The 16,096-nt window shown below is 39.7% G+C and overlaps 1 protein-coding gene across 4 annotated transcripts in view; it reads left to right on the forward strand.

Moving 5' to 3' along the window:
- The window catches only part of PCCA (propionyl-CoA carboxylase subunit alpha), a 273,068-nt gene that overhangs the window by 246,964 nt on the left and 10,008 nt on the right, over positions 1–16,096 (forward strand). For 3 of the 4 annotated variants that reach the window (XM_038134386.1, XM_038134395.1, XM_038134424.1), the window contains one exon: positions 9,946–10,086. In XM_038134386.1, the coding sequence (XP_037990314.1) occupies positions 9,946–10,086 (141 nt within the window). Of the gene's footprint in view, positions 1–4,717; positions 4,871–9,945; positions 10,087–16,096 lie in introns of those variants that run through there. The other variant, XM_038134414.1, reaches the window with a different exon arrangement.

A 16,096-nucleotide genomic window follows, 5' to 3' on the forward strand; every position in this document is an offset into this window, starting at 1 on the left:
TTTTTTTCCTAGTGAGGATATGTTATGTCCCAAATCAGACAGTACTTTTCAAAAAGTACTTCCATACTAAACTTACTGAATAGCTTACAAATTTGTAGGTAACCAAAAGGAATCAGGGTGAAAAGTAGTCAATGTCCTACAGGTTTTGGTTTGCTGTGTAATTGGTACTTCAGTTTTGCACATCTTTGGCTTTTCCCTTTTTATAAATAATTACCCTGGTTTCTAGTCAAACCAAACTCTACAGGTTGCTTTTGTGAGCCTTGAGCCATTTATTATCAATGGACTGGCTTTGTAATGTTGTGAATTCCCTTACTCCGACAAGTTACTGTGTCAAGACAGACAACTGAGTTCTTAGTCACCTGTGGCCAGTGCAGCTCATGGCAACCTTTATTAGTTGGGAACATCTGTGTAACTCCTCAGACAGTGAACTCCAGGACAGCTGAACCAAACTTCTCTCTGAAATATTTCAAGATGTAGTAATAGGTGATGATATTACCTTTACAGCTGCTTTCCATGGGGAAAAACAGGAGCAGGGCAAGTGGCTACTTATGAGGCAGCATGTTTTTATTTTCACAGTACTGAGCTTTCTAGCCATGTGGTACAGCTGAAATCTCACAGCAAGCAAATATTATAGTTCCATGCAGGTAACTGTAACAGGTATGGTTACATGGAGGTTCAGACTATCAGCACACTTAATCTTGCCTGCTACCACTGGGTCTGCCCCTCACCTATTCCTGCATGCATCCTGTAACAGTGGTCACTTAGTGGTTTGCTTGTGGTTTGTTTTTTTTTTTTTTTTTTTTTTTTTTTTTTTTTTTTTTTCTTTGTGGGATTTATGCTTTGTTTGTTGGGTTTTTTTAGGGGGTGCGTTTTTTAAAAAAATGAAACCAAAACCCCATCCCATTTTCCCATTTTGCAGTTATCTGGGTGTTCTCTGCTACACAATGCAGAACCAATTGTGTGGTTCTTGTCAGTGGTTACATTTTTATTGTTATATAAAATAAACAGGTCAAATGTTCTTGCCCATTTAAACACTTGTAGAAATAAAATTTATTTTTAAATTATTACATGTTAAAAACCTCAGTATCATATAATAGGGTTAGTCATGTTTAACCACACTCTCTGTACATAGCTACTAGATATATTTTTTTCCTGCTCTAGATCATATTCCATGTTTAGGGGGTATGATTTTGTAAGCACTTAAGCATGTGATCTTCCTTATACTAAAAAGACGTCCTGATGGCTGCTGTTGGCCTGGTTATGTGTGAAAAGTTAGGCAAAAGCCTGCAGGAGTGGGACACATTTCAGAAAACAATTAGTTGCTTTTTCTTGTGCAGATATTTTCATACTCTTTTTCTACTGATTTTATCAGAGAAATAGAAATTATTACAGTAGGAATTTCTAGTGTTTTGAGACAAAAAGCAAGTCACTAATAATGTAACCAAGCCATTTTCACAAAGTTGCAAGTGCTTTGGCAGAAACTCATTTCTAACCAGCCTGCAGACGAGTTGAGGCAGTGTTGTGTGTTTTACCCATGTTCCACACGTGGTACTCAGGCAGTTCTCCCCGGCTTTGTCATTAAATAGCAGATTTAAAGTAAATGTTTGAAGTATAAGTTGACTGTATTTGAAGCATAAGGGTGATGAAAGTGATGCATTATGTCACTGTAGCACATTGACATTATCAATTATGTGTTATTAAACAGCTTAGCTAACTGAATGATTTACCTTGTGTTTAACTGCCTCTTTCAATTAAAAGTAGCAAATGCTGTAGAACTGGGGCACAGTCATAGAAACCATATATTTTCTCCTGTTAACACCAGCACTGCTGACATGCAAGTGATGGGAGTGTTGGCATTTTGCTGCAGGCTCTAATGGGCTAGTTTAAATGGCCTAAAAAAAAGTGATTAATGATTAGGAACAGGACTGTTACACAGCTTCACAGCTCTTTTCCTCAATGCATTTCCATTTGCGTCAACCAGCTGCACACTTGGGAGGTGTTATTTCAAAGTAGTCAACACAGGGGCATTTTTCTACTACCATTTGTTTCTATTTCTTAGGTCCCTTTGGCTGTCTAAATACAACTTTAAGGAAACACTAGCTATAAGCTTTAGTGATAAAGGAGGATATCCTCAGACTAATATCTGGTGACCAATATCTAAAACTGTGGAACTCTGTTGTCATTTCAAAATAACTTTACCATCACTCCGCTTACTCCTGTTTGGTTTATTGTGTTGGAAATAATCTAAAGGTTCCTCTCAGAGTAACTGAAGCACTTCATCAACCAGTACATTATTCTCCTCTGCTGTTCACTTGATTTTTGCAAGCAGTAATTTGTACATTAGTCCTGCTTGTTTGTAATGGGTAACTGTCCACCCCTAAGCCCTCCCTTTATATACATGGATACACATCTACGTATATATCTGTGATGTGTATTTCTTTGGGATCTGAGATCAACAGACACTGCTGCAACACTCCTACCCCATGTAATAATTAACACTTTAACCCCTCTTGCCCCAAGTAATAATTAGGTGCCATGAGTAGAAAAAACAAGTAGTTCCAAAAGAAAATTAAAAACAAGGTTGGAAAATCTAGCATCTCACTCTTTTTAATGAACCTTAGGAGAGTGAAGTGTCTAGCAGACATAATGCATTCTCTTTGCTCTTTCAAGCTAAGGCAATATCAAACACTGGAGTAGAGGGGATTGAACACTCAAGGGAAAGATATCTTGTACTTTTTGGAAGTTTATTTCACTGTACTGAGATCTTAGAGCTTGTGGCTGGAAGTCAGCACTTGCTCTCAGGTATCCTGTTGCAAGAGAAGGAAATACATTTTCTTAGAACAGGACATTTGTGTAGTATTTTAGTTGCTAGCATTTTTGTAGTGATCAAAGTATGAAGCTGAGTCTTAGCTGTGTACAAGTTCAACCAAGTTTTCTGAACAAGAAACTTAAAAAAAAAGTTCATGCAGTAATTTGGGAGGCAGAGGGGCAAGGGGGTTTAGGTTTAGAGTGCGCTGGTGTTGACTGCACCACTCTTTTGCAGAATGGAAATGATGCCAAACAGATTTGCAGTGTCTGTGAGGGAATAAGCAGTGGCTCAAAGGTGAGCACATCACCAATGTCCTTGAATGTGGTGTTCAAGGTGGTATTGTAGCTCATCTTCCTTTTTTAATGCTATTTTTAGGAAATTAAGGCTGTGGCAGGCGTGCTGAAGACTCCATGTGTGTTTGTTCTCTGGCTTTGCAGTACCTTTGACTCAGCTGATGGACTTCAGCCAAGCATATCAGCGAGGGAAGAATCCAAAAATCATTATGGTCCAACCTGTTTCTTGAATAAAATGTGTCCAGGTGGAGGAGGAAGCTGTAACTGTGCGTGGTGGGGAGTGTGGTCAGAGGCTTTGGTTAAACTCGAGTGTTTTAAGATGAGAGAATGCAGACTGGGGAGTGCAGCTGGGAGTACCCCCAGGGAGGGCTGTAATGGTGTTTTACATGGCAAACAACCACACACCCCGTCTGAGAAAAAGCAGGCCTTGATAGTCCTGGTGCTCACACAGCTACTTGTTACTTCTGAGAGATTCTCCTCTTGTTTGTGCAGTACACCGAGGGGACTTTATGTGAATTTTCTTGTCTGCATATGCACGGGCCAGAATATGAATAATTTTTCCAACAGCTGCTTCCTTTCTTCCTCCTTATCCTTATTAGGACATTTAGCTTGTCAGTAGCCGCTTGAATGTCTTGGTTGGTTTTTCTGTTTTTTAAAATTTATTATTTTTGCACAGACATTTGCAGAGCCTGCATTTCTAGTCCTTGGTTGGGCCAGGGGAACACCTGCTTTGCATAGTTTGCAAGTGTTACTTGTTAACTCAGGCTCCCCAAATTCTGGCAGTGTGGTGCCTGTTCCCAGGCCAGGCTCAGCCTGCTACTTGTCTTTTGGAAGCACGTGTTGGAGTTCGTTACACACATTTATTCTTCAGTTTTCTGCTTGGCTTGGATTCGCTTCTAAGAGTCTGTTCTGAGACGATGATGTAAACTATATTATAAAAAAATTTTTTTCTTTTCCTTAGGCACCCGTGCAGCACTTTTCCCCCTGTAGTTCATAGTAGTACTGCTTGTGGGCAGGTTTCAAAGGAACCTCATCTCCATATGGTTTTGCCCGATAATCCTTTATCCACCATCTTCAGCTCTCATTCCGTTGCTTTCTTGCCTGTGGCTACGTTTCTATCTCTGCATCAATTAGCACAGTGATTTATACAACAAGCAAGCAGTTTAGAGGTAATGGTACACAATTAACATCTCATTCCACCATAAAGGGTATGCTAAATACCCCAGTCACTGCTTTCTCTGCCTGGAATTGAAATAAGTGTTTGTCCTAATTCATATGCTATCTGATGTGAAGTGGGCCTGCTTTGTACGGCACTACACCATTAATCTAATTATAGATAGCCGCAAATGAAGTGCTGTCTGAGCACAGAGACTGGAGAAAATAGCGCTTTTGTCATTTAGCATGACTCTGTGAAGCAAGATCGCACTTTACGCGGCAGCACGGCAAAATGGGAATCTGAATAATATCGCTGCCTGTTGCATCTTTTCTAATTACAACAGCATTGTAAACACAACCGGGCGCTGATATAAATAGAGCTGTAGATACGCTGTCATGTGGGTTGTAGGAGAAAATCCTTAGTGTGCTGTTGTATTAAATGATGCATCCTGATTGACAGCTACCTTGAGACTGCGCTGATGGAGTTGTCAAAGCATTGTGCGACCGCGCTGCTCCGGCGGCGGCAGCTGCGGCCGCTGCCGGCTCCCCGCGCCGCCCGACCGGGAGGACATCGCCGGCTGTCCGTCTGTCCGCTCCCCGTGTGTCCGCTCCCGGCTCTGCCCGCCTCGGCCTCCGTCTGAAGCGGAGGGAAGCTGCTTTTTGCATGGCTTTAACCCTTGGTAGGTTTCTCTAGAGTGTTAATTGTGTATCACACAAGGAATGGAAAGTGGGAAGTGCGGCTGAATTATTACAAGTCTAATTAAGTTTCTGCTGCTGGAGTGTGTACTACGTGGTGGTGAGGCTCCTCTCGGTTTTCTTTCCCTTTTGCTGCTGCTAGAGGGTCATGATTTTTGTGACTTTTGGTTGTTTTTTTTTTTTTATTAGCTGTCTCTGTAGCAGTTTGAGTGTTTGCTCTTCCATCAGTGCTGTTATTTTGTGCAGGTGTTAATGCCAATCCTCACCACCGCTCTGGAAGCAAGTTAGCTCTGGAACTCAGAGCTCGGGGAAAAAAAGTGATTTGCAAAATGTCCTTTATCTCCTTGTTCAGTGAGGAGTCCTTGACTCTGAAAGAAGGTGGTGTCTGACGTCGTCGAGTAATATGGAATAAATGGTTTTCCTGCTTAGATGCTGTGGTGGAAGTCTAAGCAAGGGTATGGTCATGGTGTTGACGTGTATAATGGTTAATAAAAAAGGCAGCGTGCTTGTTGTGTCTGGAACTGGAGCATGGCTCGGTATTGCTTCCACTGAATACAGAATAATGTACTCGAGTGAATTGATGACGTCAAACCACAGGTGACAACAGTGAAGTCATTTGAGGCAGGACGTGGATTAGGAATGCTGAAGGGAAATTATGTGACCGCAGTTAATACATTTCACTGGTTCCAAACCCGAGACTGTGAGGCTAGTGAAAATAATGAAGACACAGAGCAGACAGTTTCTCTACTGAAATCTGAGCTACGTAAGATTTTCACCCTTCTGACCACAGGAATGACAGACATTTGAAAAAAACATGGTTGAACAGTTAGGTAAAGCATGCTGAAAATCCACATCTGGTCAGCAGTCCAAACACTAACGTAAGTAACATATGGGTAGTGATTACTCTATAAAATCTCCAATGGAGTTTGAACATTTACAGCTCCTGGGGACATGAGTTTCAAGTGTACAGGGAAGATCATATTTAATAAACTAATGTGAGGTGTAACAGTGCAATTGTGAACATTTTAGTGAAGATCTGCAATATTCCGATGTATATGGTAAGGGAACCATATATGTGCAAACTACAGAACTTGTTTTTAAGCACAGATGGGGCAAAATATGCCCTGGCCATCTTTTTTGTAGCAGTCTACTTGTCTACTGACTTGGGGGATCAGTAAGGAATGTACTGACAAAAAACAATCCACAAAACCCAAGGTATAATTTTCACTGTATTTGGTTTCTTCTCCCCTACCCTGTATTGCTATTACTGCACCTTTTTGTGTTCTTTTTTTTTTGTCATGGAGATTTGGTTGTAAGAGGTAGTTTTGCATTTTACATAAGCATCCAATTTAGTGGGAGAGGTAGGACAGGATGCTGTTACCCTTAGAAAACTATTAAGTAACATCACTTTTCCCTACTAAAATTTTTGTCAACTGACTGTGAACTCCAGTGGTCTGGTGGAAAAGAAACACCTGTTTTGTGCCATCAAAAGCTGTATGGCTCCTTTTGGTACTGCTTTATTGACTTTACTTTGGCTGGCAGAATTGGGCTTTGAAACCCTGCGGAGTGGAGCAGTGGCTGGTGACAAGTACTCATCAGCACAGATGTGATGGCTAGCAGATTTCCCTGCTCTCAGAGTCCACCTGCAATCTATTTATGACTCCAGCGAATGTTTCTTCTGGTTTAGGCCAGTGGAAACCTCCTGGTCTCTATTTATAACCCAAACTTAACAACCTTCCCCAATTTACGCCCCCTTCTTTCTCCCATCTCCTCCTCCTCCTGAGCATAAAGGAAGAAAATCAGAACCTCATCCGCACTTGGTTAGCAGTGTATCAAAACTTCTGCTTCCTATGTTCAGCATTGTTCTCGCTAAATCAAAGGCATAGCAGCAGCGTTCGTCATGCAATGAAAATATGTGAAAATATTTCTTAATTGTCTTTGTTGTGGCAGCACTGGTGGGCATTGTTTGACGTGGTCTTCCAGAGAGTCCTGTGGCTCTCACCGGGCTGCAGGCAGGGTTGGGTGAACAGCACCCTGCATCCCACTCCACAACTCCTCTCCAGGGATAAGGAGCAGCATCACAAAGGGATTTTTATGCAGGTATTTAGTGGGGTCCAGCCAGCAGCAGAAATACATCAAAGATAATCTTAGAGAAGGAACCTTTCTTTGCACTATGTATTTTTATATTCTGGAAGGTCATTTGTGAACCAACTGTACCAAAAAAGGCCTTTCCCCAGAAGTTTACTGTTGTTATTTTTTACTTTTTGATTACAGTAACTTGCTTATCCCCCAAACAGACTAAAGAACAATAAACAAATACAAAAGGAAAAGGAACAGCTCATCAATAACAAAGACCTGCGTTTTAAAGCTTTGAGAGTACTGACTCTTACATCTCACTCCAAGCAAAGCAGGAGTCCTGCAGAGAAAGGAATCTAAAAGATATGAAAATTACAAAGATAGTAAAAACAATGTTTGGTAGGGATATTTTAGCTTGGTGTGGAGAACTGAGCTTTAAAGTGCAGCATACTGAGGAATGTGTTTTTCCCCCACTGCTGAATGTTGTGAAGTGCATAGGGAATTCTGTATTTCAACCCCTGTGAAATACTGTAACCTAGACGAATGCAGAAGGTCTGGCTTCAAGTTTAAATTTTGAAATTGGGCAGCTCAGGAGTGTTAATGTAGCTTAAAAAAACTAAATGGCATCTAAACCTAATCCTTTGAAATCATATCAAAATAGCCACTTGGGAGAGACAACAATACAGTCCACAAATATAACTTATTTCTGCATTCTCCCTTTTATATTTAAAAAAAAAAATAAATTTCAAACTCTGAGTACAAAGAAGACACCAACCATGGATACTGAAACTGTGCAATTTGTTGTAATTATATTCCCCCCCATAGATTTAATGAAGGACTTTTAAGTACAATTTATCTTTGATAAATAGTTGCTCTACACAGAATGTTTATTAGATTGACAGCAGAATACACTCTGCAAGCTTTTTTTCCTTGCCACTTATGACTCAGATGAATTTTAATAGGAGTAAAAAGCTTTTATTTGCACAGTAATTTCACTTAAGGATCATATCCTTCAGAAACTGGCAGACACTTGTATGTCTTGATTGCAAAACAGACACTCCAGAGTAAAGAAACATGCATAAGATGTTATTATTTGACTTGTCACGCTGCTGCAATTCTACTTGCAGCTTATGTCACCATTTCTCCTATGGGCATCGCCCGCCCTGTCCCTGCACAGGGAGCGTGTGTCCGTGTGTGCTCGCACACGTGCACCTGGGAAAGGAGCTGTGATCCGCACAGCGCCCCGAGCGTGGTGCCTTGAGCCGGGAGAGGGCTGCCTGTGCTTTGGGGTGGCAACCCTGAGTGCCACGGCCTCAGCTGCCGTGATGATGCCTGCAGGAGGCTTGGGGTTAACGCTGCTTTCTGCATACAAAATGGTGCTGGTTTCCCCGTGCCACTGAGGCACATGGCTGGGAACGGTCCTCAAATTTTGGGGCGCCACTTACGGCTCCAGGGAGCATGGCTGTGGCGTTTTACTACACTGACTGGGCTGTGGTGGCGGGATGGGTTCATGTAACTGTTTGCCTCTGTTTCCGGTTAGAAGCGAGTAGTTCTGAGTGAATGATTGCACTGTTCATCTCACAAAATGTTGTGTGTCCACACGCCATTTATGGAGGACGATAATCCTCTGTTACGTGTTTTAATTCGGCTTTGAAAGCTGCGTTTTAAAGGTGTCACTGCATCTTAATCATCTTTTGCTCGTATATCTAAATACCTCGTTCTGCTTCCTACAGAAGCAGAAGGTAGAGTCCCCCTTTACCTTCACCAGAAGGATATCAGATTTTTTCTGTCCGTGTAAAAATGAAAAGTAAAGACATTTTATTGTTAATAAAACAATACCTAATTGTTTTGGAGGAAAACATACTGTTCCAAGCAAGGTGTTGAACTTTACATCAGCAAAATACGCATTTGAATTGTAAATGCCGTCCGTCGGATGCTTATTATTAAAACCTTTGTTTAAATTATCGACGAAGCGCGGTGCTGGCCTTCGCTCGGGGTGCCCTGGCGCGGCGCGAGTGTCGCGCAGAGACCTGCTGCCATCTACCGGCTCCGTGCGCTCCCTCCCGGGTGCCGTCCGTCCGTCTGTCTGTCTGAGGGCAGGGAGCTCGCCAAGTAATGGTTTTAAGGTTTTAAAGACTAAAAGCTCCGGGGCCAAAATCACTTTAGGCAATATTTGTATGCCTTCCGAAAGGTTTCGTTTAAAGGGATGCTCTCACCTGAGGGTCATCATGTTCCCCTCTGATTTTAATCGCTATAAAACATACTAGAGAAAACAAGACTTTCTCAGATAGGTAATGGCTGCTGAATGGGTTTTATAGCAGATAAAGTGTATTCAACACAATGACGTTTGATTGTTCTGCTTATGCATGAAAAATCAGAATTGAAATTGAATGAATAGGGTTTAATTGCAAAGTCCAAGCAAATTACTAACTTAAAACATTAAATACATGGTAAATATTTTAAAGGTAAACATAATGTTTAAGATCAGTCATGTCATTGACAGTCTGGCAGACTTTCCCAAAAGGTCATTTTCCAGTTCATCACTGCACTGGAAAAGAATCCCTTGATATTCCTTATCCACCAAAGATAATGTGCAGCAAGCATAAGGGCATTTTTGTTTTTAAATTTGAATCTTCCCTCTCTACCCCCAATTTTAAAATGAGTCTGACATCTCTTTACTGTACTTGATTCTTTGGTTTTATGTGCACTTTGCTGCAGACTGGGGTTGCATATTTTTCTTTCTACATCCTGAAAATGAAACTCTGAATAAAGATTTCAAACAGTGTTTTTTAGACACTCCTGTGAAGAGCAGTTAACAGATACATTACATAAAAACATGCCATAAAATAATGCAGGTTATTGACTGGAATTCTCCAAGGTACAGTTTTCTAAACCAGTCCTCTTCCTATTCTTTAGTACAAATTGCAAATACTGACGAAGGCTGCTGCGGAGCTGAGCAAGTACATGCCAGAGAAAGCAGCAGAGGACACCTCCAGCATTTTGAGATCTCCCATGCCTGGAACAGTGGTGGCAGTTTCTGTCAAACCTGGGGACATGGTAAGAAATGTGATCTATATATCTGCCTTTTCATTATATATGCCACAGAAATTTTGCCTTGGTGCAACTGAAACTACAGGTCACACGGTTTGGTGTGGGGTTTTGTTGTTGTCTTGGTTTTGTTTCTTTTTTTTTTTTAATCACCTGTAGAATAAAGTGTGCTGAAGGATGTGTGCTGTTTTTAGTTTGAATTTTAAAAACTACGAAGGAAAACCAATTCAAATTAAACTGACTTTAAAAGAAAAATTTTCAGCATGTTACAAGTTCACAGCAGAAACTCAAAGAGATAGCTTGGTTTTGTATCCCAAATACCTTGAGGGGCAGGACAGGTACAAGGGAGAAAATGGTAAGTAAATTCACATAAGTGTGTGTGTGTGTGTGTGTGTGTATCTATCTATCTATATCTAAAAGCTGTTAGTGCTAGCAGGAGGAAATTGTTGATTTTCTGCCCGGAAGTAATGAAAATATTACTTGAAAAAAAAGGGGGCATGGGACATATATTTCAGATATTTAACTTTACTTTTTTTTTTTTTTTTTTTTTTTTTTTTTTTTTTTTTTTTTTTTTTAAGAAGCCCTCTGTTATCATTCTGCAAAACACATGAGTTGGGAATTCTATGCTGGAAATTTCCAGGCTTATGTGGTAGTCTTGTTGTCTTTCAGAAGGAATGAACTTGCCATACAGAAAGGCAAGGAATTATTCTGTTGCTACTCTGGGGATTTCCAGTCCTCCTTACCTCACATTGAGTTGGAAACAAATTTTTGTTTTAAAGTTGTGTATAAACACTGACTTGAACTCAGTTTTATATGAAATTCTACCACATTGTATCATATGTTATTTCTAAGGTCGAAGCCCTTATCTCTCATAACCATTGAAACCAGGTAGAGAGTGCAGATACAGGAATATTTGAATCAGATTGTGCATATTAATTTTAAAGTATGTTGTCAGTTAAATGATGCCATAAACATGTATGTAGCACTTCGATACAAACAGAAGCTTCAATCACAGGGTTCGTAATTTATGGCAATAAAACCTAGATTTTCTTGAAAGATGATTCAAAAATGGGATCAAGATCTGAAATTCAAAATCAGCATTGCGCTTACTACGTGGCAGTCATCGATCATGCTGGCAAAGTGGTATATTTGCTCACATTTTGCTATGATGCCACCTTTGGTTTTAAAGTACATTGTTGTTTCTGTCTGTACAGTGAAAACAGAGTCATCATGTTAATATAAAAGATCTGTAGGCGCCAATGTTTGCAGTAATGAAATAAAGACATTTCAGAGGAAAAAGATCTAAGCTGGTAAGAAAGTAGAAATTCTTTTAGCTTCTTAGCTTTCTTGTCTATGATCTATACATGCACTCACACAGTTTAGGTACTTTAAAACAAAAGAACAGTATTCAGTTAAAAATATTCTTTATGTCATGACATGGACAGAAAAATCTGCTTTCTTTGTCGAGGGCAAAACAAGTGGCTGAATGAGGAAGATCGTAAGCAAATACTTTTTGTAAAAAATTAAGGGAAACATTTTTAAGTATAGAATTTTAAGACTATAAACATTTGTTTAATATTTATTTTTGGGAAGTTAATTCTAAATGTTACCAGCCTTCTTGCCCTGAAGAATAGTTCTTGTTGACTTGAAAGAATATAATCAGTGGAGAAGGAGGCCAGAGCCTAAGGGATTTTAAGTAAATAAATAAATGAACCTCTCTCCACAAATCTACAAGTGGTGCTGTGCATCAGAGCACAAGTTGTTAAATAATATGTGTGAGATTTCTTTTTTTCCCTTCCCCTCTCCTGCATCTTTTTGCTGGAGGCACTGAGTGGCAGAGCATTTGAACAGCATAATCTATGTTCTGCTGACCTGAGCTTGTCATTGCTAATTGTGTGGCTTTAATTGCAAAAAACACATTTGCGTTATTGAAAAGGGTTTAGCTTAAATCCTTCCTTTTCAGGACTAGTGTCAAAACGTTAGGAAAAAAGCGAGCCAGCCAGCGAATGAGGGTAACATCAGCTATCAGCTCTGAATAAGCAGTGGGATGGTGGGATTCAGATTACTGCTCTTGCCTGTCTGTCACAAACCAGCTCACCCACTACAGCTGCTGAAGGCATGATGGGCAGGGAGCTGTGGCTCCTTGATAAATACAGCTCTTTTTGTTGCACTGCTTGGGAAAAGTCTAATTTCTTTAGTGCGCTGGAGAAATGGGAATTTAAGTAGCTCCTCTTCTGTGTGCTTGCCACTGGGTTTGGCAGCTCGGATTTGCACGGTGTGTGAGAACAGCACAGCTGAAAAATGGGAGAAGGCGAGGTAGTTGTCCATCCTTCCCCTCAGGTGTTGCTGCTGCTAGCAATAAAGCTGTCAGGTTATAGCTACTCTGAGACTGCCTGCCCTGCACTGTGAGCTGTGCACTAGTGTTAGTGCAGCACAGTCCCTGTGCTCACAGAGACACTCTCAGAGCGGTCAGGAGCACGGGCAACTGAGCTGCCATCCCCCTCCTTCAGGTGTAACTTTACCAATGGTGAAAAAGCACCGAGACAGGGTCACCTCATCTTTGTCTGACTGGCCGTGCTGTGCTTGCACACCCGTGTTTATTGCCTACGGTTCAGCTCCAGGGCATCGTGCCCGGCCAGGTAAAGCACATGGCGTTTTTTAGTCCCTCTCCACGTTTCCGTAGCCAAATGAGGGGGCAGTGCTGATTTCTGGGTTAGTTTTCCCCACTCGATGTGTCTTTGTTTTTACTTGAAGTATAGTGTTCTCTTTCGGCTGCTGTTGCTGAGAAATACTTTGGTCTGGTGAAGCCTGATAGAAGATTGCGTGAGCATCCTCTATCCAGCTGGTCTGATAAGCAGTTTTCAATTCATTTTTTGCCAAAAGATATTGCATATGCAAGGAATTTATTTTCTTTTGTCTGTAAGATGATCTGTAGATTTTAGTAACACAGTGGGGAAGTGCTGTTTGTCATTTAGAGAGAAGCAGAACTTGTGATGCTGCCAATTTCTTTAGGTTTTTAGTTACTTTCTACTTTCTTTATTTTCCTTCATGTGATCAGAAGACTGTAATTAGTTGTCACTCAGTTATTCCTGGAAGCACAATGAAGGCACTCAGAAGCAGAAAGCAACATAAACAATGAAACAGAAATCTGGCTGACTAGAAAGAAGGTTAATATTATTTAGGGAAAGAAGATTTAAATTTAGATTACGTTCCTCATAACACAATCCCATTAATATGAGAAATATATCCCTTATTGGGGAATGAGGGTGTTTGTGTATTTGTTTTCTAAGTAGTTGTTAATGATTGGTTGCATTAGGATGAAATTTGGTTTTGGGAGAATTAATTACTTTTTGGTTCCTCTCAGTGCCATAGGCCAGAGAAACCACTGGACTTCGAGTCCAGGCAAGTAATTCACTCTGTTTTTGCTAACCCTGGTGGCAGCACAAGCCAGCCCTAGTAGCACACAGCAGGATTTTTATGCCAGAGTGTGGAGATGGCACTGCACATGGTTCTAATGTCACCATAGCTACCACAAAGACAGCACCACAAAAACTACTAAAGCTGCACAAATTCTTTAATTTACTCAGAGGGCAGGACATGGGCAGGCACTTCAAAATACTTCTTCGTTGTGTTGAGTTGTTTGGCGTGGTTTTTGTGCATGTGGGATTCCCTGCACTGAAAGTGCAGGAGTGGGGAAAGCTCTAGATCCTAATGGTTGCACAGGTAAAGCAGTGTTGTTGTTCCTAAAGCAAATGCACCCAAAGTGTTCCCACCGTGGATTCCAAATTTGGTAGTCTGAACTGTCCACAGCAACAAAGAAAGATCTTAGCTGTCCTGATTGCCTTGCAGCCTTTGCTGTATTTTCACCCTTGAACATAGCTTTTGCTTTTTCAGTTTTCTGTCTGCCAGGAATATGAAGGTGTTTTTCTTTTAGCTGTATGTTTCTGTTGGTTGTTTTTCCTTTTTAGTAACATTAGGCAGGACAGGTGTTGTTACTAAGCTAAGCATTGGTCAATAAGCTAATGCCTAATACCTGGCAGCCTAAATCACTTCAATGATTTCCCCCCCCTTAAATATGTAAAAGGAAAGCACCCCTGGGTGAACACCCCAGTGTTACTGAGTCTTTAAGGACTACAGCCAAAAGAAGAGGATGATTAATTATTTTCATGGAAGTTTCTAAATTGCCTGTCTTTCCAGTAGATTAAGATTACTCCAGGCTTTGGAAGTTATCACCATTCAAGCAATTTTTTAAATGTACTTTTATCATATAAGAATTCCTTATGATTTCAGCTAGTGTAGCTATGGGCATTAATACTGTATGGGATTAATTTTTTCTTACCAAAATGTCAGCCGTTAAATGTAGATGCTAATTGTCTCAGTAATTTCAAAATTGGGTAACTTGAAGGCTGCTTTTTTATTTGAGTAACTTACAAAAGACACTACTGTATTTCCACCTTTTAAAAGTAATTAAAGAAAAAAGTTTTAAACTGCATTCATCTTTCAATTCAGTTGCATGCATTTTATTTCAATTTCTCATGTTATTCTTTCGAATAATAGTTTTTAAGAAAATCTTTATTCACAAATTTCCATCTCACAAGCCTTGGAAAATTTTTGCTATGGGAAAATATGTTTTGTTTGACCTCTACTGCTGAAATGCTCACTACTAAAAAGCAAAACAAAAGAGCTTTCTGAATTCTGTTTGTCACTACTTCATTCATTTGTGTGAAAGAAAAGGTGACGTTTTAACCTTACCTGTTGCCATCAGGCAGTTGTGTGTTGTTTAAAGTTGTATTTGCCATTCAGACCTGAAAATCCTAAAAAAAAAAAAAAAAAATCTCTTTTCAAATCTTATACTAATTGGAATTTATAGCAGAGAGACAACATCCAGGTTAAAACAAAAAAATGTATTTGTTTAAGTTTCACATTAATTTAGTAAGATATTATCTAATTAAAATACTACTTTTCTTTTGTGTATGAATGTTTTTTTCTTTTGTTGTCTTCCCTTTTTCTTTCCCTTTCCCTCCTTTCTCCTTTCTTTGCTCCTGTTCTTCAGAGCAAATATAACCTTCACTTGTCAGTTGAAGGGAATTTGCAAACTTGACAAAATCTGGTCACAAACCTTACATATTTTTATGATTCTGTGTATTTGACAATTTTCTTGGTGTTTATCTTTTGGGGGGAAAAAAACCCTGTTGGTAATCAGGAAATTAAAACTTTTTCATGGTTGTTTAATATCCAGAGTAAAAGTAATTAAATATTTCACCATTCTTATTACATGGGGTCACAAGTGATAATTGTAGTTACATTGAAAAAAATTAACTATAATAATATTTCATAATGTATTTTTTTATATTTGGCTTGAAAAAAATTTACTATATATTTTATGCAATTGCACAGTTTGAGATTCGTGTTCCAGTACAATGTAATTAAGAAGGAAATCCTATTATGATAAGTTAGAAATAGTCAATATTATTAGAGTTTCCTCCTAGGAGAAAAAATATTACCAATCCCTTGAGAAGAATGAATACAATTTTTTAATTATTATTTTGGTATGCTTTGCCTTTTCAAGTGATAAACAACTTTTTAGCTGTTACTAAAAAAGTTGATTGATACAGATTGGGCTGAGTTAGCAGAAGAATAGCCCCAGAAGTGCTGTGCCTGAATATCACTTGCCCAGCACCCTGGGATGGCAGAGGCAGTTGGGGCAGCGTGTTTTGGATAAGTGGGAGTGCAATGACCAGTGCTGATTGCTGTCAGGGGGACATCAGTGACCTTTAGTCAGAGGTCAGAAGATGTGGGATGTGCTATGTTCAGCTTCTTTCGTTAAAGGAGTGTGGCAAAAAAAGTTTAGTAATGATTTGTCAAGTATTATTAATTACTGCTAATTATATTTGCAGTTTTGTAGCTCTGGTTTCAAAGTTAATTTGGAAAGAAGAGTAAACTTGCACTAATTGTTTTACATGGTAATGGACAATGCCAAGGAATTGCAATTGTTGCTTATCCAATTCCTCTTGATTTG

Source organism: Motacilla alba, chromosome 1 (assembly GCF_015832195.1).
Source record: "Motacilla alba alba isolate MOTALB_02 chromosome 1, Motacilla_alba_V1.0_pri, whole genome shotgun sequence".
NCBI lineage: Eukaryota > Metazoa > Chordata > Aves > Passeriformes > Motacillidae > Motacilla > Motacilla alba.